Below are 24,512 nucleotides of genomic sequence, written 5' to 3' on the forward strand. Positions count from 1 at the left end.
TCATGTTAATCTAGGGCAATCCCCAACCACCACCTTGTGAGTTATTGTACACATGTTTTTAAATGGCTGATTTAATATCAAATGTAGTACGGTGGAGTTGAAGGCTTAGATACAGGGTCTGTCACTTTACGAACTGTGTGACCTTGGGCAAGTTCTCTAACTTCTGTTTTCTAATCAGTACCAAGAGTCTTAATAACCACTTTAAGGATAATCGTGAGAATTACGTGAAGTATGTCACAGTCCCTAGCACACAAGAGATACCCAATAAAAGTTGTTTTCCCTTTACCATCACACAAACAAACCCACACTGCAAAACCGAACAGACGCAACGCTGGGTGCTAACATCACTGCACACCTTTGCCGGGTCTGCCTTCTAGACCGCATCGTGCGCGTCCCCGTTAACCTAAACGAGAATGAATGAATCCATCGGAAAAGGGGACGTACGTCCATCCCGAGCTGTGCTGCGCGGGAGCTGTCCTGCGGCTCAGCCTGAGCTCAGACCAAGGCCTGGACAGGAGGGCTGGGCTGAAGCCACACCAAGGTCCGCAACCGCCCAGGTGTGGGCTTCCTGCGGCACTGCGGCTGCAGAGCGGAGGCAAATGTCCCCTGGCCGCCGCCGTAGCCTGGAGGCCGGCAGTGCGCTCCTATTGGTTGCGCGTTTGAGCGCCAAAGCGGGGCGGAGGCGGGGTCGGCCCAGCGCGTCGCGGACCTGTAGGAGCTGAAACCGTAGGGCCTGGTTAGGCGGCCGTTTGACTGAGAGCTGGTTGTATATAAGGGCCGGCGCGTCCACCATGTTCTGCGAGAGGGCCATGGAGCTGGTCCGTGAGCTGCACCGCGCGGCCGAGGGAAGGCTGCCGGCCTTCAACGTGAGGGCGGCGGGCGGGCGGGCACCTCCCAGGGGTGGCTTTTCTGGGGACTGCGCAGCCGGGACGGGACGGCGGGTGTGCCCGTGGTTCTCCGCGGTGTATGTGGCCGGGTTGGTTTCTGCGGCTTCCCGCGCGCGGTCTGGACGGTCGGCGTCTCGCCCCGGTGACGCGCCGGAGAAGCCCGGAGACGGGTGCTAGAGCGCAGGTGTGAGTTGCACTGGGGAGGTGTGGACCGGGGTAGCGGGGCGTTAGGGCCGCGCCTGGGAGGATGCGGTGAGCGCAGCCCCTCCGGGGAGCCGGCGGTGCGGACACCCTCTCCCCGCCGGCGAAGGGCGACCGGCGCTGGGTGTGCGGGCCGCACGGGGGCTCCGGGGCCGGGAGGTTTGCTGTTCACGCACAAGGCATTTCAGGGCAGCGATGGGGTAACTCTTCGTGTTTTGAAGGTAACTGTGGCGGAACTTTGGGGAATGGATCGAAGAGAAGAAAGAATGGTTCTGGGTGGTTACAGTAGACCACACGAAAGCTGTGTATGGTCCGAACTGCCCGGTCAGCGGGTGCTGAAAGCCGTGTCCTGAGACAGCAGGACTTGTAGCTACGAGGACAGGGCTGGAGATGGGATGGATAGTGGGGGAGGAGAGGGGTCGGCATCTCGGGAGGCTTCTTTCTCTGGTAGCGGAATAAACATTGGAGGTCAGCAGGAAGAGTGTTTGGGGAAGGTGAGTTTTGTTTTGAACATTAAAGAGCAGTTAGTTTGACACTTAGGTCATTTAACGGATGGGGAAACTGAGCCGCGGAAATTATGGATCCAGTTAAGCAACTTGCCTGAACTTGCAGCATATTGGACCCAGAGTCTCAATCTGAATACAGATTTCCTGGAGTCCAGTCTGTTGCTCTTGCAACTTCAGACAGTTACTTCATCTAAAAAGTTGGGAGACCACAGTGGGAGGTTCAGTAGAGACGCTGGAATGCAGAGGCGTGGAGGCTGTCAAATGTGGCCCCTCTGGGGTCGGAAGACTAGGTCCTTTGGGGGTCGTGGTACATGGGAGGAAACCAGCCCAAGGGCTCAGAGACTGCCCACGGTGCTGGCTATTCAGACCCTTAGTCCAGCTCTCTTTTTCACTCACATTTTAGGATAAGTGTTGGTTTCGCACTTCGGGGTGGGGGGCTCAGGGGCGGACTTAGAAGTTGTAAAATCACTCGCTTTTCTGGGTCTTAGTTGGCGGAGGTGCACCTTTTCTTGCAGTCGTGCCTGCCTTCGAGGCCGGCCACTGGCACAGCTGAGCTGAGACCAAGAATTGATCTGATTGACCCCACACACTCTTGACCACACAGACTTTCAAGAATTATTCCTTCCAGGCAGATGATGGCTGGTTTAGAGCAGGGACTCTGCCTTGTTCATTCCATAATCCCTCATGGTTAGGTGCTCTGTTCAGCCAATTGGAATGATTATGCACTTTCTACATGCAGAACTGGTAATCGTTTAAGTGAGTTTTTAGGAAAATTATTTTAGGTATCTTTAAAAAATTATTTCCCACTTGTCTTTTGTATACCTGCTGATCTACTAATTGTGCAAGAGTTTCAACTATTCCTTAAAACAATATTTGTAATAAATGGAATATTTAACTGAATTCTAATAAATCAGACTTTTCTATGATCTCTTTTTAACCAGCTGATGAAAGAAAAGGTAGAAATCATGCTTTCATTTTTTCATCAAGAATCATTTCTTACATTTGAGCAGGGTTAAGTAAAGTGTAATTCTGTAATTATACCAGTAGTGCCAAAGCACTTTTGCTAATGCATATATTTTGGCTCTAAAAGTAGATAGGTTACTTATCTTTGTTTTGTTTTGGGTGGGTTTTTTTTGGTTGTTGTTATAGCATTAGTGGTTTTTTTCTCCTTTTAAAAAAATTTTCAATTGAAGTATAGTTGGTTTACAATGTTTCAGGTGTAGAGGTTGCTTGTTGACAGACTTACTGTGTGACATTTATGAATTTTATAATTCTAATGTTTTTATCCTTCCAAGGGAAAATTTTGTGTGCGTGTGTGTTTTATATCTTTATTGGATTGCAATTGCTTTACAATGTTGTGTTAGTTTCTGCTGTACAACAAAGTGAATCAGCTATATGTTTACATATATCCCCATATCCCCTCCCTCTTGAGCCTCCCTCCCACCCTCCCCATCCCACCCCTCTAGGTCATCACAAAGCACCGAGCTGATCTCCCTCTGCTATACCGCAGCTTCCCACTAGCTATCTATTTTATACATGGTAGTGTATATATGTCAGTGCTTCTCTCTCAATTCGTCTCACCCTCCCCTTCCCCCTCTGTGTCCACAAGTCCATTCTCTATGTATGCATCTCTATTCCTGCCCTGCCACTAGGTTCATCAGTACCATTTTTCTAGATTCCATATATATGCGTTAAAATATGGTATTTGTTTTTCTCTTTCTGACTTACTTCATTCTGTATGACAAACTCTAGGTCTGTCCACATCCTTACAAATGACTCAATTTCGTTCCTTTTTATGGCTGAGTAATATTCCATTGTATTTACATACCACATCTTCTTTATCCATTTATCAGTTGATGGACATTTAGGTTGCTTCCATGTCCTGGCTGTTGTAAATAGTGCTGCAGTGAACATTGGGGTGCATGCATCTTTTTGAATTATGGTTTTCTCTGTGTATATGCCCAGTAGTCGGATTGCTGGGTCATATGGTAGTTCTATTTTTAGTTTTTTAAGGAACCTCCATACTGTTCTCCATAGTGGCTGTATCGATTTACATTCCCCTCAACAGTGCAGGAGGGTTCCCTTTTCTCCACACCCTCTCCAGCATTGATTGTAGTTTTTTGATGATGGCCATTCTGACTGGTGTGAGGTGATACCTCATTGTGGTTTTGATTTGCTTGTCTCTAATGATTTGCCTAATGATTTCTCTAATGATTTGCTCAAGTAGAAAAACACCTTTGACCTTTCTATTTTCTATTCTAGCAGTGGGTTTTTTTTTGGTAGTAACCTTTTAAGATCATTTTCCAATAAATAATAAATTATTTATGTACTTTTGTCATGCATTATTGCTTCTGTAGGGCTATTGATTTTTTTTTGTCATTAGTTTTATCGAGGTATAATTTATATACAACAAATACACATTTTAATAGACATTTGAATTTTGACAAATGTATACAATCCTTATAACCAGCAACTCAATCAAGATTTCTGTCACCCCAAGGATTCCCTTTTCTCTTTTGTAACTACTAGCTACCTCCCATCTGCAGCCTTAGGCAACCATGGATTTTCTTTCTGTGCTACAGATTATATTTGTCTTTTTAAATGTATTTCTGGAGTCAGCATGCTCGGAGTTGCAAACTTTTCTGGACGGGGCCAGTTGGAAGCATACAGTGTGTACTCCTTTCTGTCTGACTTCTTTTCTCAGTACAGTATATTCAAGATTATCCTTAATCAGTATGTTAATTGTGTATTTTGTGTTAGTAATTCATTTCTTTTTATTTTTTTAAATTATGGTAAAATATACATAACTTAAAATTGGCCATTTTTAAGTATACACTTCAGTGGCATTAATTATATTCACATTGTTGTGCAACCATCACTCTTGTTTCCAAAACTTTTCATAACCCCAAACAAACTCTATAACCTTTAAGCAGTAACTCCCCACTCCTCTTTCCCCTCAGCTCCCGGTAACCTCTAATCTACTTTGTCTCTGTGAATTTGCCTGTTTCAGATAAGTGGAATCATACAATATTTGCCCTTCTGTGTCTGGCTTATTTCACTAAGTGTAATGTTTTCAAGGTTCATCCATGTTGTTGCATGTATCAGTACTTCATTACTTTTTTTGGCTGAATAATATTACATTGAATGGATATACAGTATTTGGTTTATCTGTTCATCAGTTGGACATTTGGGTTGTTTCCACTTTTTGGCTGTTATGAATAATGCTGCTCTGAACATTTGTGTACAAGTTTCTGTATGAACATAGGTTTTCAGTTCTCTTGAGTATATACCTGGGAGTGGAATTGCTGGTTAATATGGTAATTCTGTGTTTAACTTTTTGTGGACTCATCAGACTGTTTTCTACAGGGCTGTACCATTTTACATTCCTACCTGCATTGTACAAGAGTTCCAATTTCTTCCCATCCTCTCCAACACTTGTTATCATGGCCATCCTAGTAGGTGTGGAAGGACTATTTTTTTTTTTTTTTTGGCTGTGTTAGGTCTTCGTTGCTGTGCGTGGGCTTTCTCTAGTTGCGACGAGCAGGGGCTACCCTTTGTTGTGGTGCAAGTACTTCTCATTGCAGTGGCTTCTCTTGTTGCAGAGCACAGGCTCTAGGCGCGAGGGCTTCAGTAGTTGTGGCACGTGGGCTCAGTAGTTGTGGCTCACGGGCTCTAGAGTGCAGGCTCAGTAGTCATGGCACATGGGCTTAGTTGCTCTGCGGCATGTGGGATCTTCCTGGACCAGGGCTTGAACCTGTGTCCCCTGCATTGGCAGGCGGATTCTTAACCACTGCGCCACCAGGGAAGTCCTGTACTATTGGTTTTTGATAACATACATAAATTAAAGATAAACATAGATAAAATATTGCTACAAACTTGGTGGGGGAATTAATGAGCGTAATTTTATATGTTCTAGGAGGATGGACTCAGGCAAGTTCTGGAGGAGATGAAAGCTTTATATGAACAAAACCAATCTGATGTGTAAGTTGATAAGATTGATATTTTAAAACAATTTAAGAAATATGATATTGAAATCAGATAATCTTAATATTAGTTTTAATTTTTTAAATTTTTTATTATTTTTAAATTAATTTATTATTTATTTATTTATTTTTGGCTGCGTTGGGTCTTCATTGCTGTACGCGGGCTTTCTCTAGTTGCGGCGGGCGGGGGCTACTCTTCATTGTGGTGTGTGGGCTTCTCATTGAGGTTGCTTATCTTGTTGCAGAGCACAGGCTCTAGGCGCGCAGGCTTCAATAGTTGTGGCTTGCGGGCTCTAGAGTGCAGGCTCAGTAGTTGTGGCGCACAGGCTTAGTTGCTCTGCGGCATGTGGGATCTTCCTGGACCAGGGCTTGAACCCATGTCCCCTGCATTGGCAGGCGGATTCTTAACCACTGCGCCACCAGGGAAGTCCCAACATTAGATTTTAGATATGATTTGTTTTTTCTAATTCTCTGTGAGCCTGATCATACCCTAACTATACAGAACTAGAGGGATTTGTGTTAATCACTGCTCTGTCCATGGGGATTCAAACAGTGCTTGGCATATGGTAGATGTTCAATAAATATTTGTTGTTTGACTGATATGACTTGAAAGGAATCGGGGTGGACCTAAAAGAGATGAGACAGGAGTAAGTAACGACCTTAATAAGTGAAATGTATTGTTTCCACTGCTTGTTTTCATCAGTAGAAGACTTAGTGGGTTAAAAGGAGAACAGGCGGTTTGTAAACTTAGCAGGAGCAGCAGTGACTTAACAATATCTTGAATGGAGTTCGCTGAGAACTAGTGCTACAGAAGGCTTGGTAGGTGAGAGGGTTCTTGAGTTACAGACTGTTTAGAGCCAAGCATGGTAGTTGGCCCAGTGGAGAATTTGGGCTGAATGACCAACTTCATAGGGTCCTGTGATTTGGTGAAGAGTAAGACACAGAGTACTAACTGCTGGATCAAAGGCGAGGTACTCAGATCTCAACCTGTCTGCAACATGAGGTTTCATGTTTGGCCTTGTTAGGGAGCGCTTTCATCAGTTAGTTGGGCATAGAAATCAGTACTATGCTGTTAAGATTTGTGGAGTACACAGAACAGTAGGCACATTTTGCAGTAACTGTATTTAAGGATAGATACAGATGGAACAAGGAACTGAACTGCAACAGGTCTGCAGTAAATGTAAGGGAAATGTAAAGTCCTGAACTCAGGTTCCCAAACTGTTCATTTGTTCATTCAGCAGATATGTACTAAACAATTATGAGCTGATAAATGGCTCTGGTATTTCAATTGTGAACAACATAATCAAGATTTTTGCCCCCATGACCCTCACAGTGTAAGGCAGAAGGCAGATATTAAATACAGATACACCAAGTTGGAATACATGCTATGAAGGAAAACAACAGCACTAGGAGAGAGAATAATGAATTGAAAATATTAGTAGATTGAGGAATCATGGAAGTTCTCTCCAAGGAAGAGACATTTCAGCTGGGGCCCGAAGGAGAAGCAGGTTTTAGCGAGGCAGTAATTGGGGCAGAGAGCATTCTAGGTGAAGGAAACAGCATATGCAAAGACCCTGAGTCGTGAAAGAGGATGGGATGCTCAGGGAACTGCTCATTAAAGAAAGCCAGTGTGGCTGAAACTTAGTGAGCAGGCGAAGGGTGACACCAGGTGAGATTTTTAAGCATGTGGGGCAGGTGGAGGCATGTTTGTGTTTTAAAAGACCACCCTGGCTGCTGCTGTGGTTAGTAGATGGAGGGGCTGAGAGGATAGGGAGGCACGCTGGTCATGCGGGTGGCAGGAGAGGTAAGCCAGACTAGGGAGAAAGTGAACAGTTTATAGACATATTTAGGAGGTGGCCTTACAGGCCTTGGTCCAGTAAGAGGATGATTTTCCTGTATTCATACCATCTGGAAATTCATGATCCAAAATTCTGTGCCCTATCCTCCTGGTTTGGTTCTCGGGGGTCAGTCACTATTACCAGTTTCTGGTTAAAATTATTTGTCAGAAGAACTCTATTCCTATTTAATTACTCATGTGTAAATGTGAGTTTTTTAAGGAAGTTCTTATGTACCTAATAAAGTGCTCTGATGTTAGGTTGGCTGTATTTTATTTGTGCTATTTCTTTATAATCCAGAGCACATTGTAAACAATGTGGAGAATAGGGAATTCCCTGGTGGTCCAGTGGTTGGGACTCTGCGTTTCCACTGCAGGGGGCACGGGTTCGATTCCTGGTTGGGGAACTCAGATCCTGCAAGCCTCTTGGTGTGGCCAGAAACAAAAAACTACAACAAAAAAATGTTGAGAATATATCTAATGTTTGTAGAGTGGCAGAAGTGTATAGAACAATCTGGAAGACATGGTAAAATGGGACATATATTTTACCTCTATTTTCAGGGCCTGGAGCAGGCACTTATATTTTGTATCTGTTTCCTTTTAAAACTCCAGAGTAGATTCTAATTCATTCTGTATACCTGGCTTTGTTTTGTTTTGTTTCCAGTTTTTTTTTTTTATTATGGTAAAATACACATCACATAAAATTTGCTATCTTAACTTTTTTTTTTTTGGCCACACTGTGGGACATGTGGGATCCTAGTTCCCTGCCCCCTGCCGTGCAGTGGAAGTGTGGAGTCCCAATTACTGGACCACCAGAGAAGTCCCCCATCTTAACCATTTTTAAGCGTACAGTTCAGTGTATTCAGTACATTCATAATGTCATATAGCCATCACCATCATCTCCAGAACTCATCTTGTGAAACTGAAACACTATACCCATTAAACAATTGTACATTTGGTTTGATTTTATTTAATTTATTTATTTATTGGCTGTGCCACGAGACTTGCGGGATCTTAGTTCCCTGACTAGGGATTGAACCCGTGCCCTCAGCAGTGAAAGTGCAGAGTCCTAATCACTGGAGCACCAGGGAATTCCCAAACATCTGGTTTTAAAGTGCAATACTCGTCTAATAACCAAGGAGACATATATTTTATAGGGTAAAACCAAAATTTTCTCCCTTTCTGTGTGAAGGACCCTAAAGTACAGAACATGCACATAGTTGAAGATCAATAAATATTTGTTGGATGAGTGGAGGACCATCTGACTCCAGAATTCTTAGCTCACTTTATTAGAATGAGGATTTGGAAGTACCACAAAAAGAGGACTCCATAGGATCAGAACATAATGTGAGGCCATAATCTTATGCACCGTGATATTCGATCTGTCCCTTATCCCACCATGAAAAAGGGATTCCAAAAAGTGAGGAAACACAATATTTGTCTTTTGGAGACAATGGAGATTAATCAGTGTGCAAAATGCAAAGTGCCACATGGCTAAACAAAACACTGGGAGTGTGATCCCAGGCAAATTAGTTAGCTTTTGGCTTTTTTAATCTTTTAACATGTTAGCAAAAGCTCTGATGTAGAGGCAGGTACTATTTGGGTAGGTTAATTGCTAACATAAATGGATAAAAACAAGCATGGAGTCACTTGTTAGTTGGCTTGGAAAATTCGACATATACTGAAATAGACATTCTTTTCCTCCTTAAATGTATTACCAGGAATGAAGCAAAGTCAGGTGGACGAAGTGATTTGATACCAACCATCAAGTTTCGACACTGTTCTTTGTTAAGAAATCAGCGCTGCACTGTAGCATACCTGTGAGCTTCTCTGTGTTTGCTGGGGTGGCAGGGAGCAGTGGAGGGTTCCCATGTGGTTTCCTAATTAACCATTTTATATGGATAACAGGAATTCTTAGATTTGCCTCTCTTTTATGAGCATTCTAAATTCTTCTCTTTTTTCTATTTAAACTTTTTTTATAATGAAAAATTGCAGTATTCATAAAATTAGGGAATAATATTACAAACCCCCATGGAGCCATCATATAGGCTTAACAATTAACATTTTGCCATGATTGCTTCATCTTGTTTTATTTGTCTATGCTAAAAGATTGTAGAACATCGGGCATTTTACCGCTGAATACCGTAGTATGAATCTCTAAGAAATAAGGACCTTATGGACCTTTTCTTACATGACCACTATGATTCTCATACCTAGAGGAATGAACCCGACTTCACAGCATCCATCCAACTGTATTCCTATTCTCCCTGTTGTCCCAAAGATGTCCTCTTACAATGGTTTGTTTGCCTCAGGAACCAAATAAAAGTCCACATGTTAAATTTTGGTGGTTGAGTCTGGAGTCTCTCTTGGTGAAAACAACTTCTGATACCCCTCTGTTATGCCATCTAATACCTTATTAATGTCCTAGGTATGACCGATTGCTTCGGATTAGAGCACTCAGGTGGGAATGTGGCAGTGTCTTGCCAAGTGCTTTACGATTTCACATGTCTGCTGAAGAAGTAAGTCAGCATTGTTGTTCAAGTTTGTGAATTTGGAAAATCGCTGAGGTTATGGCAGTGTTCTGTAATAGTATTTATAGTATTTCAAAAATCTTTTTTTGTTTTAACATTTGTTTTTGAGTAATTTTTGGTCTCTAGTATATACTGTGATGAGAATGGTAGGAGTAATTCTAAATGCTATATGGAAAACTACTATTACTTAACAAAATAAAGGGTCCCATTATGTTACTTGTTAGTGATCCATCAGTAGGATGAAAAACCTGGCATTATTATTGGGAGATTTTCCATAAAATATGTGGGTATACATAATTTGCTTATCAATGTGAATACTTGAATTCTTGATTTATCCAGTCATTAAGGGACAATATTTAAGGACACAGGATTGGAGCCAAGCAAACCTGTGTACAAACCTTGGCTCTGCCACTGTCAGATCTTGGGCAAGTGACTCGACCTCTCCCTGTGCCTAAATTCCCTCATTTACAAAGTGAGGGTCATACTGCCTACAGTGTTGCAGTGACTTCGGACACTACCTAAAGTTAGACCAAACTTCATAGGTTAAGACTGCTCTCACTTCAGATACCAGCCGTAAAGTTTGAGGTTCCCAAGGCCACCCTCCCTTCTGACCAACTGGCTACAAATTCAGAGGTTCCCACCATCCCCTCAGGTTTGGGACTTTTATCCTCTTGATATTAGTCCAACTTGGAGAGAGGAGAGGGGAGCTGGAAGTAGAGCTCAGTCACCTGTGATTCAATCAACCATGATTTGATCAATCGATCAAGCCTATGTAATGATACCCCAGAGCTGTGTGAGCTTCCCTGGTTGACAGTACTTTGTGTGTGTTGTTACATATCAGTGTGCCAGGGGGGTGGTGTGTCCTGATTCCTCAGGGAGAGGATACTCTAAGCTTCACATTTGGGACTCCCAGACCTCATCCTGGGTGTCTCTTCCTTTGGCTGGTTCTGATTTGTATCTGCAATAAAACTGTAATTGTCAGTGTAGTGCTTTCCTGGGTTCTGTCAGTCATTCTGGCAAATTATTGAACCTGAGGGAGGGGTGTGTGTATGTATGCACACACACATACTTTACTAATGCCGGTTATGTGTATAGTCTTTTAGAAGTTATCTTGTTTTACCTTTCACAAAGAGATTTACAGTACTGGAATAGATTTTTGTGAATAATGTAAGAGCCTAGTTGCATTTTGAATATGGATATTGAGATGGCATCATTTATTGAAAAGGTCCTCTTTCCCCCTTGCTCTGTGCACAGTGCCACTTGTCATAAATTGAATGTCAATATATCTGTGGATTTTGGATGGGGGACTTTCTCTTCTTTTTAAGTCTATTTGTCCTTGTACCAATTTCATATTGTTTAAGTTATTGGAATTTTATAATAAGTCTTGAGTAAGTGTTCCCATCTTGTTCTTCTTTTTCAATGTCTTCACTGCTTTTGGCCTTCTGCATTTCCTTGCAAATTTTAGACTCAATTTATCAAGTTCCATTTTTTAAAAAATTGGGGTTTTGATTGAGATTGAATTGGATCTATAGATCAGTTGACGTTATTACAATACTGAATCACCCAGTCCTTGAAAGTGGTATATCCTTCCACATATTTTGGTTTTCTTTAACTTCTCTCAACAATTAAAAAAAAAAACAGATTTACTGAGATATAATTTACATCCCCTAAAGTTTGTCCTTTTAAAGTATACAATTCAGTGTATTTAGGATATTCACAGAGTTGTACATCCATCACCACCATCTTATCCAGAACGTATTCTATCCCCTCTTCCCCGGCCCTAGAGACCACTACTCTACTTTCTTCATGGATTGGCCTAGTATGGATTTTTCATATGAGTGGAATTGTACAATACGTGGCCTTTTGTGTTTTTCACTCAGCATGTTTTCAAGGTTCATCCATGCGGTAACACATATAAGAGCTCCACTCTGATTTACGACTGAATAATCCCATTGTAGGGATGTACACATCTTATCCATTCATCAGTTGATGGACATTTGGGTGTTTTTCTCAACAGCATTTTATAGGTTTCAGAAAACCTGTCAATACAGAGTTTGAAGAGATCATAATTCTGAAATGGTGTATTTTTCATGGTTTGGTTTCTGGTGGAAAGTTCCTTAGGTCTGTGATTAAGTATGCTGGGATGCAAGTTCTGTGAGAACAGAGATGTTTGTTCACTTTGTTAAATGATCCTAAGTACCTAGATCAGTGCCTGGTTCATAACAGGCAGTCACTAATATTTGTAGTTTGAATGAATGGTCGTAGTAATGATCCATGTGGGGATGTGTGCTGTTTTTGAAAGGATTAGTATATAATTTCTGCAAGTTTGTTTTCTTACAGCTTTGTCAAATGGCCATCTTTATGTTTGTAGATGGAATGGTTCAATCATTACAAAAAGTCCCTTGCTACCTACATGAGGTCGTTGGGAGGACATGAAGGTTTGGACATCACACAGGATATGAAACCTCCAAAAAACCTATACATAGAAGTAAGTATATCTTTTTAAAATGGATTTTTCTTTAATGCATAGACTGTGATGACTTTTGTTTAAGGGGTGATGTGGCACATATATACAATGGAATATTACTCAGCCATAAAAAGAAATGAAATTGAGTTACTCGTAGAGAGGTGGATGAACCTAGAGTCTGTCATACAGAGTGAAGTAAGTCAGAAAGAGAAAATCAAATACCGTATGCTATCACATATATATGGAATCTAAAAAAAAGGTTCTGAAGAACTTAGGGGCCGGACAGGAATAAAGATGCAGACGTAGAGGGTGGACTTGAGGACACAGGGAGGGGGAAGGGTAAGCTGGGACGACGTGAGAGAGTGGCATGGACATATATACACTACCAAATGTAAAATCGATAGCTAGTGGGAAGCAGCCACATAGCACAGAGAGATCTGCTCGGTTCTTTGTGACCACCTGGAGGGGTGGGATAGGGAGGGTGGGAGGGAGACACAGGAGGGAGGAGATATGGGGATATATGTATATGTATAGCTGATTCACTTTGTTATAAAGCAGAAACAAACACACCATTGTAAAGCAATTATACTCCAATAAAGATGTAAAAAAAAAAAAAAAGAGGGCTTCCCTGGTGGCACAGTGGTTGAGAGTCCGCCTGCCGATGCAGGGGACACGGGTTCGTGCCCCGGTCCGGGAAGATCCCACATGCCGCGGAGCGGCTGGGCCCGTGAGCCATGGCCGCTGAGCCTGCATGTCCGGAGCCTGTGCTCCGCAACGGGAGAGGCCACAACAGTGAGAGGCCCGCGTACCGCAAAAAAAAGAAAAGAAAAGAAAAGAAAAGGGGTATATGAATATATATTAGTTTATACAGGCATACCTTGGAGATATCATGGGTTTGGTTTAAGACCCACAATAAAGTGCATATTCAATAAAGTGAGTCATGAAATGCTTTGGTTTCCCAGTACATATAAAAGTTATGTCTGCACTATACTGCAGTCTGTTGAATATGCATTAGCATTATAATGCTGACCATCATCTGACAATGCAGCGTTGCCACAAACCTCCAATTTGTTAAAAGGGCGATATCTGAGAAGCACAATAAAGCAAAGCACAAAAAAGAAAGGAAACAAACACAAACCAAAAATTTTACCTGTAGGTGGTGGCAGGAATAGGATGGAACAGCTAAAATTTTCTGACTGTGCCTGTTTTAAAATTTTAACTTTGGAACCATGTAAATATTTTACATATTGTTAAAACAAAATGAAATCAAAGTGGAAAACCAACTTACACATTTTGGAAACAAATGAACCTGTGTTTTCATGTTGGTAGATTAGTCAAACAGTGGTTATTTAAATTACTTTAAAACACATAGATTGATTGTATTTCCCTAGTAGGTACGTACGAAGGATGAAAAGAATTACAAAGAAATCTTAACCTGTTTTTAGTAATCATATTATTCGTAATAATGTTATTAGTAATAATATTCCTAAGAATAATATAATATTCTTTAATAAACAGTTTATATATTGAAGAATAGAGCAAAAAAGTAATAGCATGGACTCATGTTGAATCATCTCTTCTAAAGAAGTATTTCTTAGCTCTGTCCACTGAAAAGGCCTAGAAACAAGGACCAACCCAGTAGCCATGAGCATCTACATTCTTGAGTCTATATGCCATTTCCTGTGAAAGGAAACCAGGACTCCTGGGGGGAAAGTGGCCGATTCCACGGCTCAAATAGATTAAAGATGTACAAGCTGAGCATGGAAAGAAAGAAAGTATCAAGGACTACAAGGGGAGTGCTGAAGACTTGGGAGCTGATTCGAAGGAGCTCTCATTAGTCAAAGAAAGGACAGTTTGAGCATCAAAATGATAAACTGCTGTGAATTGCATCACATCAATTGCGTTAGAAGCATGAATGATAATGACACCTAACAACAACAGTTTTAAAACTGAAACCTCTTTGGGTCTTCTTGGAGAATATGAAGGATGCAACTCATTTTGGAAAATGGTAAATGAAAGAATGGAGTCAAGCATCCATCTTCCGTTACTGCACAAATTCTATCTCAGGGTAGCCAAATTGTTTACGAGGGAAATCTCTTTTGTATAGAAGAATTCCAGCTAATGAATGCAGAAGGAATAAAAAAACTACATTAATGCCGTTTTGTAGCCCTAATGCATGGAGGCAAGTAGCTGCTAAAGCATTAGGTGAAAAGCTTAAGAGAGACCTTAGTAGTGGTTGGGTATGGATAGCACCTAGGCCCATTGATCAATCTTAGCATCCAAAAAGGGACACCAGGATTTCCCTGGTGGCGCAATGGTTAAGAATCCGCCTGCCAATGCAGGCGACACAGGTTTGATCCCTGATGTAGGAAGATCCCACATGCTGTGGAGCAACTAAGTCTGTGCAGCTAAGCCTGTGCACCACAGCTACTGAGCCTGCACTCTAGAGCCCACACGCCACAACTACTGAGACCACATGCTGCAACTACTGAAGCCTGCACGCTCTAGGGCCTGTGTGCCACAACTACTGAGCCCATGTGCTTCAACTACTGAAGCCCGCACTCCTAGAGCCTGTGCTCTGCAACAGGAGAAGCCACCGCAATGAGAAGCCCATGCACTGCAACTAAGAGTAGCCCCCACTCGCTGCAGCTTGCGCAGCAATGAAGATCCAACACAGCCAAAAAAAAAAAAAAAAAAACCCAAAAAACAAAAAGGGACACCAGACATTTTGTGCTTCACGACATCATAACACCATTTGCCAGGAAACTAAACCTGATCTGATCCAGCCCCTACACCTAACTTCCAGTTTATAGGAAATTCAGGGATGGGGGAACATGTTAATTGACCCCACAGGAGTCCACAACAGAATCTATTTTTGGGAAACTACCAAACTGCCCAGTTTCTTTAACAAGTAAGTTGCCAAGGGAAAGGGGAAGGGGGAGAACCCTGTAGATTATAGGAGACTTGGAGACATATCAGAAATGTGTAATGTGTAGCTCTCATTTGACTCTCATTTGAGCATGGCAACTTAAAAAAAAAAATTCATGCGACAAAATGGGGAAATTTGGATTCTAACTGGGTATTTCATAATATTAAAAATTTATTAATAAGATGTGATAATGGTATTGGGATTTTTTTAAAACAATCTTATTTTATAGAAATAAGCACTAAAATAATTATAGATTAAATGAAATGATGTCTAGGATTTGCTTCGAAATAACCCAGAAGTGGGCGAGGGAACAAGATTGGCCACATGTTGATAGTAGTTGAAGCCAGTTGGTGGGTGAGTTTATTAGCCTTTTTACTTTTCAATGTGTTTGAGATTTTCCACAATAAAAGTCTATTTAAAGAAGCAAAATGCTGGTGGTGGTGGGGATTTTTCTTGTATTTCTCAAACCAACTTAAAATACCTTTGGGAGTCATGGTAGGATTGCAGAGGAATCACAGGACATGAAATTATCCAGGAAAAGTAGGAATCAGAGACTTGCCATTGGAGTTGGCTTTGCTAACACCAGTGCTAGTACTCTGGAGAATAAACTGAGGTCTGAACTCTCACAGGAGATGAAAATGCCCTCCCGCCTTCCTGTGGCAGCACTTGAAGCTGAGCCAGGTCTGAGATTTCCGGGGCTACCTTTGAATGTTCCTTCTTTGCAATTGCAGAAGTGGTTATCAGGCTCCTTACCCCTCCCACCTTCCAACTAAGAGCCTCTCCTGATTCATGTAGCATGAGTCTGTATCTTTTCTTTCCTAGTGTGCCTCTAAGTAATACTGGGGAAGAGTCTGAATCAATCAGTCAAAGGAGATTGGCAGAATCTGTAAAACAAATCTTATAGACTTATGTCCTGTTCTCAGATATTGATACTTTATGGGAGGAACCTGTAAGAGGCAGGTTGGGGTAGATCTAAAATGTTCTCTTTTCTTTGTAGATATGGGTTTTTTTTTTGTTTTCTTTTTAATTTTATTTTTGTCTGTGTCAGGTCTTAGTTGTGGCATGTGGGATCTTCGTTGAGGCATGAGGGATCTTTCGTTGGGGCGTGCGGGTTTTCTCTTCTCTGGTTGTGGTGCATAGGCTCTAGCGTATGTGGGCTCTGTAGTTGTGGCGCAGGGATCCAGGGCCTGTGGGCTCTGTAGTTTGCAGCTCGCGGGCTCTAGTTGAGGTGCGCAAGCTCAGTAGTTGTGGTGCGCGGGCTTATTTGCTGTGTGGCATGTGGGATCTTAGTTTCCTGACCAGGGATTGAACCTGCATCCCATGCATTGTAAGGCGGATTCTTTATCACTGGACCACCAGGGAAGTCCCTGTAGATGTGTTTTCAACTGCTTGATTGTTCACAATTTGCAGAGGGAAAACAATCCAGTGACATTGTCTCTTTTTGGCAGCTCCTTAGGTTTCCTTGCTGTCAGTGCTGATGTACACATATTTTCGGAGATTTGCCATTTTTCTTCCTCCCCGTCAAAACGGGACCATTGGAACCACTAGAATACCACAGGAAGGAGTACTAGGCCTAAGTACACAGAGAAGAAATAAAGAGAAAGCCTAATACTTTTCATATGGGTATATATAAATCCCCATCTGCTTTATGGTTTCTACATATTAAAAAGTAATTTGGATAAAACATCAGTTTTTCTTTTCAGGTGCGGTGTCTAAAAGACTATGGAGAATTTGAAGTTGATGATGGTACTTCAGTCCTATTAAAAAAAAATAGCCAGGTATTTATTGTCTTAAGATACTTTAAATTTTGTAAGAGTGTTGAATGATGAAAATGTTGGAATCAGTAGCAAGGTAAGTATCACCTTGTGATGATCATTTGTATCGTAGGAATTATGTTTATTATAAAATACTCTTTTGTCCTTTTTCTAAATGTAAAGGCGTGAAGCAAACGTTGCATATAGTAAGAAAGGGTTAATTACAGTTGACCCTTGAACAATGCACAGGGATTAGGGGTGCCTACAGACTCCCTCTCCCCACACAGTCGGAAATCTGAGTACTTCTCTCTGCCTCAAAAACAAAGGGGTTGATAAATGACTCACCCAAAGGCTGGAAGCTAAAACAGTTTGAATAGAATTAGGACCCAAGCCCTAGTTCTTTTGATCCCACCTGTTGTGATCTCTAATTGAACATGAACTTTTCCCCATACTTAGTCAATTTAAAGATCTGTAAAATGAAAATACAGGTTTTATATATATGTGTGTGTGTGTGTGTGTGTGTGTGTGTGTGTGTGTGTGTATATATGTATATGTGTATATATATATATATATATATGCGCATATTTGTGTGGAGTCATGCAGTTCAAACCCATGCTCAAGCATTAGCTATAATTTACTAGGGTATTGCTTGAATTTAATACTAAGCATTTCCCTGGGAAGTTGCCACAGTGGGTCTTACTCTAGTTAAGGGGCTATTATGTTGTTGCATTTAGCTCCTTTCTTCAAATTATTATTTATTAAAAAGGTGCTAAGCACTAGTTTTCAGCCTATACTTCTTCACCTTGTAAATCTTAGTTCTTTAGCTAACAAATAGTGATAGGTATCAAAAAATTTCTAAGTATTTAATATATAAACATAATAGAGTTTAATAGGGAAAGACTAAAATTGTAACTCACTAAATTTTTCCTTACGAAGAATCTCAATTTATTGTTTCCTTAGAAATCTTCAAGTTCACATTAGATGAATTCACAGTAGCTAAATTTATTTTATCCTGTCTGTATTTTCTGTAGTCATATTAGCATAGGAGGAAAGGTGAACTAGTAAAAACCACTCTTTCCTTTGTTGCCTGCCATCTTGTTATGAGACGGTCGGTATTTAATGACTCTAGTCACTGTTGTTGACTTCTGTTTGTTCTGTTGAGCCAAAGAATGGTTCTGGTTATGTGGTTCTTAGCTCATTTCCCTAAGGGAGGGTGAGTTGGTCTCTTATTTTACTAGTACCCTTGGAGTTTTAAATAGTTTCCTGAAACAAAAGTTGAAATTATTAAAGACAGATTTTCAGGGTACCCTAAAATCTTTGGTTGTTAAGGCAGAAGTTTCCCTTCCAAGGATACTAATGAATAGAAAATAGATGGTGAAGCTCTGGGTTCACAAGAACAAAGCTAGCCTCATAAAGCAAGATGTGAGAATGCACTTCACCCCAAACAGTGTCCCATGGTTGAATTTCTTTCTTGAGCTTTGTGGCCAGTCTTCCCACCAGGTGTAGTAAGACTCCTCAGCAGGGAGGGCCTGGGTGGGGCCAGGGCGGCCGAAACCCAGTCCCTCCTCCGTCTGCTGCTGTTAGACGATTGCTGTTTACTGTGTGGTGCATTCAGAAGCCTTCCTCTTAATGAGACTTTGTCTCTCAGTATCACCCTATAAAAATGGGGAAACTTAAAAGCATAATCTACTCTAATTGATATTAAGGGGCTTCTAAAATGTCTGAGCACATCTGAAACCAGTTTTCTATAAAATCTATAGTGTAGATCACCCACATAATATAAAATATTAATAGGGAAACATTTTCCTACTGTACATTCCTTTATTATTGAGTCTATGGCAAGCATGCTGGTTGTCCAGAAATCAGAACTCCCTCTTTTTAGTAGATATTGGAATAATTGTTAAGTGAGCAACTCTATAGTTTTTTCTCTCTATATATTTTTTTACATTTTATATTCTTAAGGCTTTTTAAAAATTCGGTTAAATTAGACAACAGTCCTTGGCCCATGGGTCTTCATGACTGGTTTGGAGGAGTTTCTTTGGTCATGGGTCTCACCTGAGGCCTTTCCGCTTCCTTGAATACTTTGCATACTCTCTCCTTCAGTTACTTTCTAGGGTTACCTACACTGCACTTTCTAATGTACTGTTTCTTGTTTTTACCCAAGTATCTCTGTCTCGTCTTTGAGATTTCTTTGGTCACTTGTGAGCTTGGAAAGTCTTCCTGCCTCACTTCCAGCACCTCCCCGCTCCAGAGTTTACTAAATGTTCACTTTTGTTTTAAGCCCTGGTGTTTTGAGAGGGAATCAGACAAGGAGACTCCTTTCCACCTCAGAACGAGAGCGGTGTCCTCTCAGGAGACGTTGAGGATGAGCCTTAGCCAGGCACTGGCATCCTCACACACAGCGTGTGACCAGCACCCATGTCATAGGTTACAGTGACTTTTAATCCTTGGAAAATATGGGAGAAGAGTTGCACTGTTAGTAGAAGAATGATTGTTCAGACTCAGATCCTAGAAAATGTTTAGTGGAGAAGACACTCCTTCCGTTTGCCTTCCTAATGAGCTGTTGCTGTACCACTGGTGATCCAGTGCCCCAAATCTCACCTACCTGGGTTTTCTGTGCATAATATTTTTTTTCTTTTTTTTTTTTTGCGTTACGCGGGCCTCTCACTGTTGTGGCCTCTCCCGTTGCGGAGCACAGGCTCCGGATGTGCAGGCTCAGCGGCCATGGCTCATGGGCCCAGCCGCTCTGCGGCACGTGGCATCCCCTCGGACCGGGGCACGAACCCGCGCCCCCCGCATCGGCAGGCGGACTCCCAACCACTGCACCACCAAGGAAGCCCCTGTGCATAAATTTTAAAATGCAAACATTAAGGAAAATACCTACCAGAATTCAAAACTCTTTAGTTAAATTTAACTTAAGCAAAACGTGGATTTGTTTATAAAATTCAGATTTCAGTACAGCTCTAGGTGACATCCATTTCAGTTGATTAAAATAGCAAAAATACTTAAGTTTAGCTTTTAACTACTTAGTTTGAAATATATATATAATGCGTTGCTGCTTTTTAATGATGCATCGTGTAATTTAACATTCTTTTCATTCCTTTTTCTTCCTCCCCCTCTTCCCTCAGCACTTTCTACCTCGGGGGAAGTGTGAGCAGCTGATTAGACAGGGCATCCTGGAGCACGTGCTGTCGTGACCTCGCGCCAGATGGCTGCCAAGGCTTCCCCCGTTCGAGGCTGGACTCAACCAAGGACATTTCTCCATCTCCCTCTCCACCTCCCCCAGTCCCACCACTTTTTGGTTTTAAAATTTAGACTTACTTTAACCAGGAATGCTTGGCCAAGGAGTATGGTTTGTTTTTCTTTTTCTTTTCTTTCATTTGAACCTTAGTTTCTCTTTTATTTAATTTCCAAATATAATTCTATAACCTTTCATGGTAAACATATTTTTGAATCTATGTTGTATGCTTGCCTTTTGAAGCATCAGTTCTCAATAGAGAGTTTGAATTCTTGCCATACAGAGACTCCACATATCCAATCTGCTGTCCACAGTTCTAGAGGGAAGTCCAGGATCAAGACTCTAGCAGATTCTGTGCCTAAGGAGAGTGCTTCCTAGTTCATACACCGCCATCTTCTCATTCTGTGCTCACAAGGTGGAAGTGGTTTATTTTTCTATTGTACAGGATTCTCCCCTTTGTGTGGTACGTTGTGTCTATAATCACAACATTCCTACAATTCCCAAAATACTATATACAGTTCCCAAAATACTACAGTGTGTTTTTGTTTAATGAAAGTAAGTTATCAATATTACATTTTAATCTCTTTTAAACAATGAGGAAGTTTCACCTGGCTGTATAGGGAGATGGGAGGTCCTTGGGCATCTTGTGTTGCTGGAAGTGTGCATTGTGCAAGCCAGGGAGCTGAATTTCTGCAATTCCTGTTTCCAAATCACATGGGCAGGTGGAGCTGATGGCCTATAAAATTTTCAGCGTATTTAATGTTCAATAACATGTTAACTTACCACCTGGCTGTTAAGGAAGGAAGGAGGGATACAATGGATTTTGCCCGTTTCCAGCAGTGGTGGCTGATCTGGCTCATGCGTGTCTGCGAGCTTGTGGGGTGAGCACCAGGATCTCCCCTTTGGAAAGGGAAATTGAAATTGGGGCTAGGAAAGGAACTTTGTGCAGTTTCCCCCCAACAGTCACAGTGACCAGAAAGTCACATGAAGAGCTGGTCAGCTAAGTGGAGCGCAGTTTCTGTTGCCGGATAAACTGAAAATGGTAGACATCGGAGAGGCACAGAGTGGTCTCGCCTGGTGGTCAGTGGCCTTTCCGCACCAGCCCCTCCACGACCAGTGACTAGAGCCAGCCAACATAAATCAATAAAACCTACAAAATTTTAACTTTTCAACTAGTATGCATTCACTTCAAATAAGGAATATACTTATTATTTTATTCTGGGAACTAAACAGAAAAGTACAACATATATCAATAATTTACGTAGAGGAATGATGCTGGGCTGTAATCTCAGGCATTTAAATTTAAAATCCAGACAAACACGGTACCTGACGCTCTGTGCAGTTTACTTCTTAAACAGGCGAATGTTTCTGGCCAAAATTATACTCAAGAAATCCAGCTATAGAGAGGCTCTACCTAGGCTGTGGACCTGCATATTTTCACAACACACCTGCTTAGGTCAGTAGGCAGCCCTTGACAGACTGTTTGTTTTTGTCTATGTATTTTTATGGCCGCGCCACTCGGCTTGTGGGATCTTACTTTCCCGACCAGGGACTGAACCCATGCCCTCAGCAGTGAAAGCACAGAGTCCTAACCACTGTACTGCCAGGGAATTCCCTCATTTTTGGAAATAATTCCTCCCATCGGTTTGTAGCCACATCAGATTTTCATCTGAATCTCTGGCAATAAACAATATGGAATATTTCCCTAGTGAATGGGATGGATGATGTTTTAACTGTCCATCAGTGGTCACTTCCTTCCCTTGCATTTTGCTCTTCCAAGCGTGTGGAACCACGTGCAGTTGTCCTAGAGTCCGTGTGAATCAGCCGTGAGGACAGACAGCAGTGAAGGCCGTTGCCCTGTTGCCAGCCCAGCATCATTCCTGTACATAAATTATTGATATGTGTTGTACTTTTCTGTTTAATTCCCAGAATAAAATAATAAGTATATTCCTTATTTGAAGTGAATGTATGCTTGTTGAAAAGTTAAAATTTTGTAGGTTTTATTGATTTATGTTGACTGGCTCTAGAATTGTGGCTAGAATTTTAAAATATATGTTTTTTTCTTATTATAGAGGTAATATATGCACAGTTAAAAAGGTAAAAAAAAAATACAGTGTAAAAAATGAATACCACCATCCAGCGTGTCCACCGTTAACTGGTTACGGATATAAGTGCGATCCCATTTCTTTTTAGTGTTTGCCCAATTACTTTCTAGTTTTTGTTTCTAATGTGAATGGAATCTTCTTTTCTATTATATTTTTCTAATTGGTTTTGGCTGATACATATAAAAAAGCTGTAAATTATGATGATTTGGCCACATTCCTGTATAAACTCATTTCTTTTTCACATTGATTTTGTTGTCTAGAACCGTCAGGAAAATGTTGACTACTGCTGGTAATAGCTAACAGCTTATCTTTTTCCTGACTTGACTGGAATACCACAGTCTTAATCTCTCTATCCCATACTTCTCCAGGAAAACTACCAAAACTTGTGGCCAGTGCAACTTGAAACCTCAAAATAAATTTAATACCATAATAAAACAAAACAGTGGTAGTTAACAAACATGATTTTTCCAAGTACACTTGGAGAACTTAAGTGATGATCATATATGGTTTCTCACTTAACTCCTTAAAGTTTATGAATTATATATATAGAATTTTATTGTTGAACTATCTTGCATTCCATTTTTAACATTCTTCTTGGCTGTGATGTGTTAACCATTCAGTGAACTGCAGGATTTGATTTGGTGTTATTTTATTGTGGAATTTTGCAACTGTGAGTGATGCTGGTTTATAGTGTTTGGGAAGAGGGAAACGTGTATGTCTTCACATATGTGTCTATACTTCGTCAGTGTTTTCAATAATCTGTTCCTATGAAATAGCCATCTGAACACAGTGGCTTTAAATGACACCATTTTATTAGTTCTCCCAGTTCTGTGGGTTGAGTGGGCTCAGCTGGGAGGTTCTGGAGATCTTGCTTGGGGTCCCTGATGCAGTTGCATTCAGGTGGTGGCTTGGCCAGGATGGCTTGGCCTCTGGTCTCCATGTGGGCCTCTCCCGTGGTTCTCTCCAGCAAGCTGGCTGAGCTTCTCACCTGGCAGCTTAGGACACCTGCAGTGTTAAGAGGGTGGATGTGGGTGCTGCTAGTTTTCTTTCTTTTTTTAAAAAAATTTTTTACATTGTTTTTAAAAAAAAAATTATTTTTTTGGCTGTGTTGGATCTTCGTTGCTGCGTGCGGGCTTTCTCTAGTTGCGGCGAGCAGAGGCTACTCTTTGTTGCAGTGTGTTGGCTTTTCATTGCGGTGGCTTCTCTTGTTGTGGAGCATGGGCTCTAGGCATGCGGGCTTCAGTAGTTGTGGCACGTGGGCTCAGTAGTTGTGGCTCGCGGGCTCTAGAACGCAGGCTCAGTAGTTGTGGCACACAGGCTTATTTGCTCCACGGCATGTGGGATCTTCCCGGACCGGGGCTTAAACCTGTGTCCTCTGCTTTGGCAGGCAGATTCTTAACCACTGTGCCACGAGGGAAGTCCCGCTGCTAGTTTTCTGAAGGGCTAGTCCTAGTACTGAACTAGTACCATTTCTGCCAAATCCAGTCAATTAATACAGTCATAGGCGCCCAGATTCAGTGAAGAGGCCACGTGAACCACATGAAGGCAGAATGAGAGGCCCACAGTCAGATGGGGTGTCAGTGTTCTGGTGTCTCTTTTTAGTGGTGCTTGTTACTTTATCTATTTCTAATAGAAATGTACCTTTTAAAATAGCATTAATACCTATAGAACCATCTCAGTATGAGTCTTCTTTGGAGAGGGATGTTGATCTTTGATGAATTTTTTATTTTCTTTAGTTTATGGTCAAGTTTTCTACTTTTTCTTAAGTAAATTTCAGTTAATCATGTTTTTCTAAATATTTTATTCTATATTTTGAAATGTTTTGAGGAATTGTTTTCTTTTCTCTACATATGGTCATTCCTAGTATGTATCTGTCTTCCCTTTTTTGTCTTATGTAACTAAAAGAAGTATCTGTAATGATAATGCATTAATCTTTTAGGATTTAGAGGAGGAAGACGTAGATTTCAGATGATCTATTGCTTTTCACAATTGATAGTATTTTTGGATGAGTTGAATTTATTCTATTTTGTTACTTTAGAAAAAACAATGTTTTCATATAGTACAAAATGTAATAGCA

The 24,512-nt window shown here is 41.3% G+C and overlaps 1 protein-coding gene across 3 annotated transcripts; it reads left to right on the forward strand.

Annotated features, from left to right (window-relative positions):
* Positions 1–778: 778 nt before the first annotated feature.
* GINS1 (GINS complex subunit 1) lies at positions 779–20,289 on the forward strand. Of its 3 annotated transcripts, XM_065892845.1 has the most exons (7): positions 779–866; positions 5,511–5,575; positions 9,133–9,231; positions 9,840–9,930; positions 12,314–12,430; positions 17,042–17,116; positions 20,221–20,289. In XM_065892845.1, exons 1-7 carry the CDS (start codon positions 792–794, stop codon positions 20,287–20,289), a joined length of 591 nt encoding a protein of 196 aa, XP_065748917.1. In that variant the 5' UTR covers positions 779–791. The 3 variants fall into 3 exon arrangements, with proteins under 3 accessions (XP_065748917.1, XP_065748918.1, XP_065748919.1); XM_065892846.1 differs by lacking the exon at positions 12,314–12,430 and having other exon boundaries at positions 792–866; XM_065892847.1 differs by lacking the exons at positions 5,511–5,575; positions 9,133–9,231; positions 9,840–9,930 and having other exon boundaries at positions 792–866.
* Positions 20,290–24,512: the final 4,223 nt, after the last annotated feature.

This window comes from Phocoena phocoena, chromosome 15 (assembly GCF_963924675.1).
Source record: "Phocoena phocoena chromosome 15, mPhoPho1.1, whole genome shotgun sequence".
NCBI classification, from domain to species: Eukaryota; Metazoa; Chordata; class Mammalia; order Artiodactyla; family Phocoenidae; genus Phocoena; species Phocoena phocoena.

Coding starts and splice junctions, on each gene's coding strand:
- GINS1 (XM_065892845.1), top strand. CDS start 792: ATGTTCTGCGAGAGGGCCATGGAGCTGGTCCGTGAGCTGCACCGCGCG. Junction 5,576..9,132: donor GAACAAAACCAATCTGATGT/GTAAGTTGATAA, acceptor ATGTATTACCAG/GAATGAAGCAAAGTCAGGTG. Junction 17,117..20,220: donor TATTAAAAAAAAATAGCCAG/GTATTTATTGTC, acceptor CTCTTCCCTCAG/CACTTTCTACCTCGGGGGAA.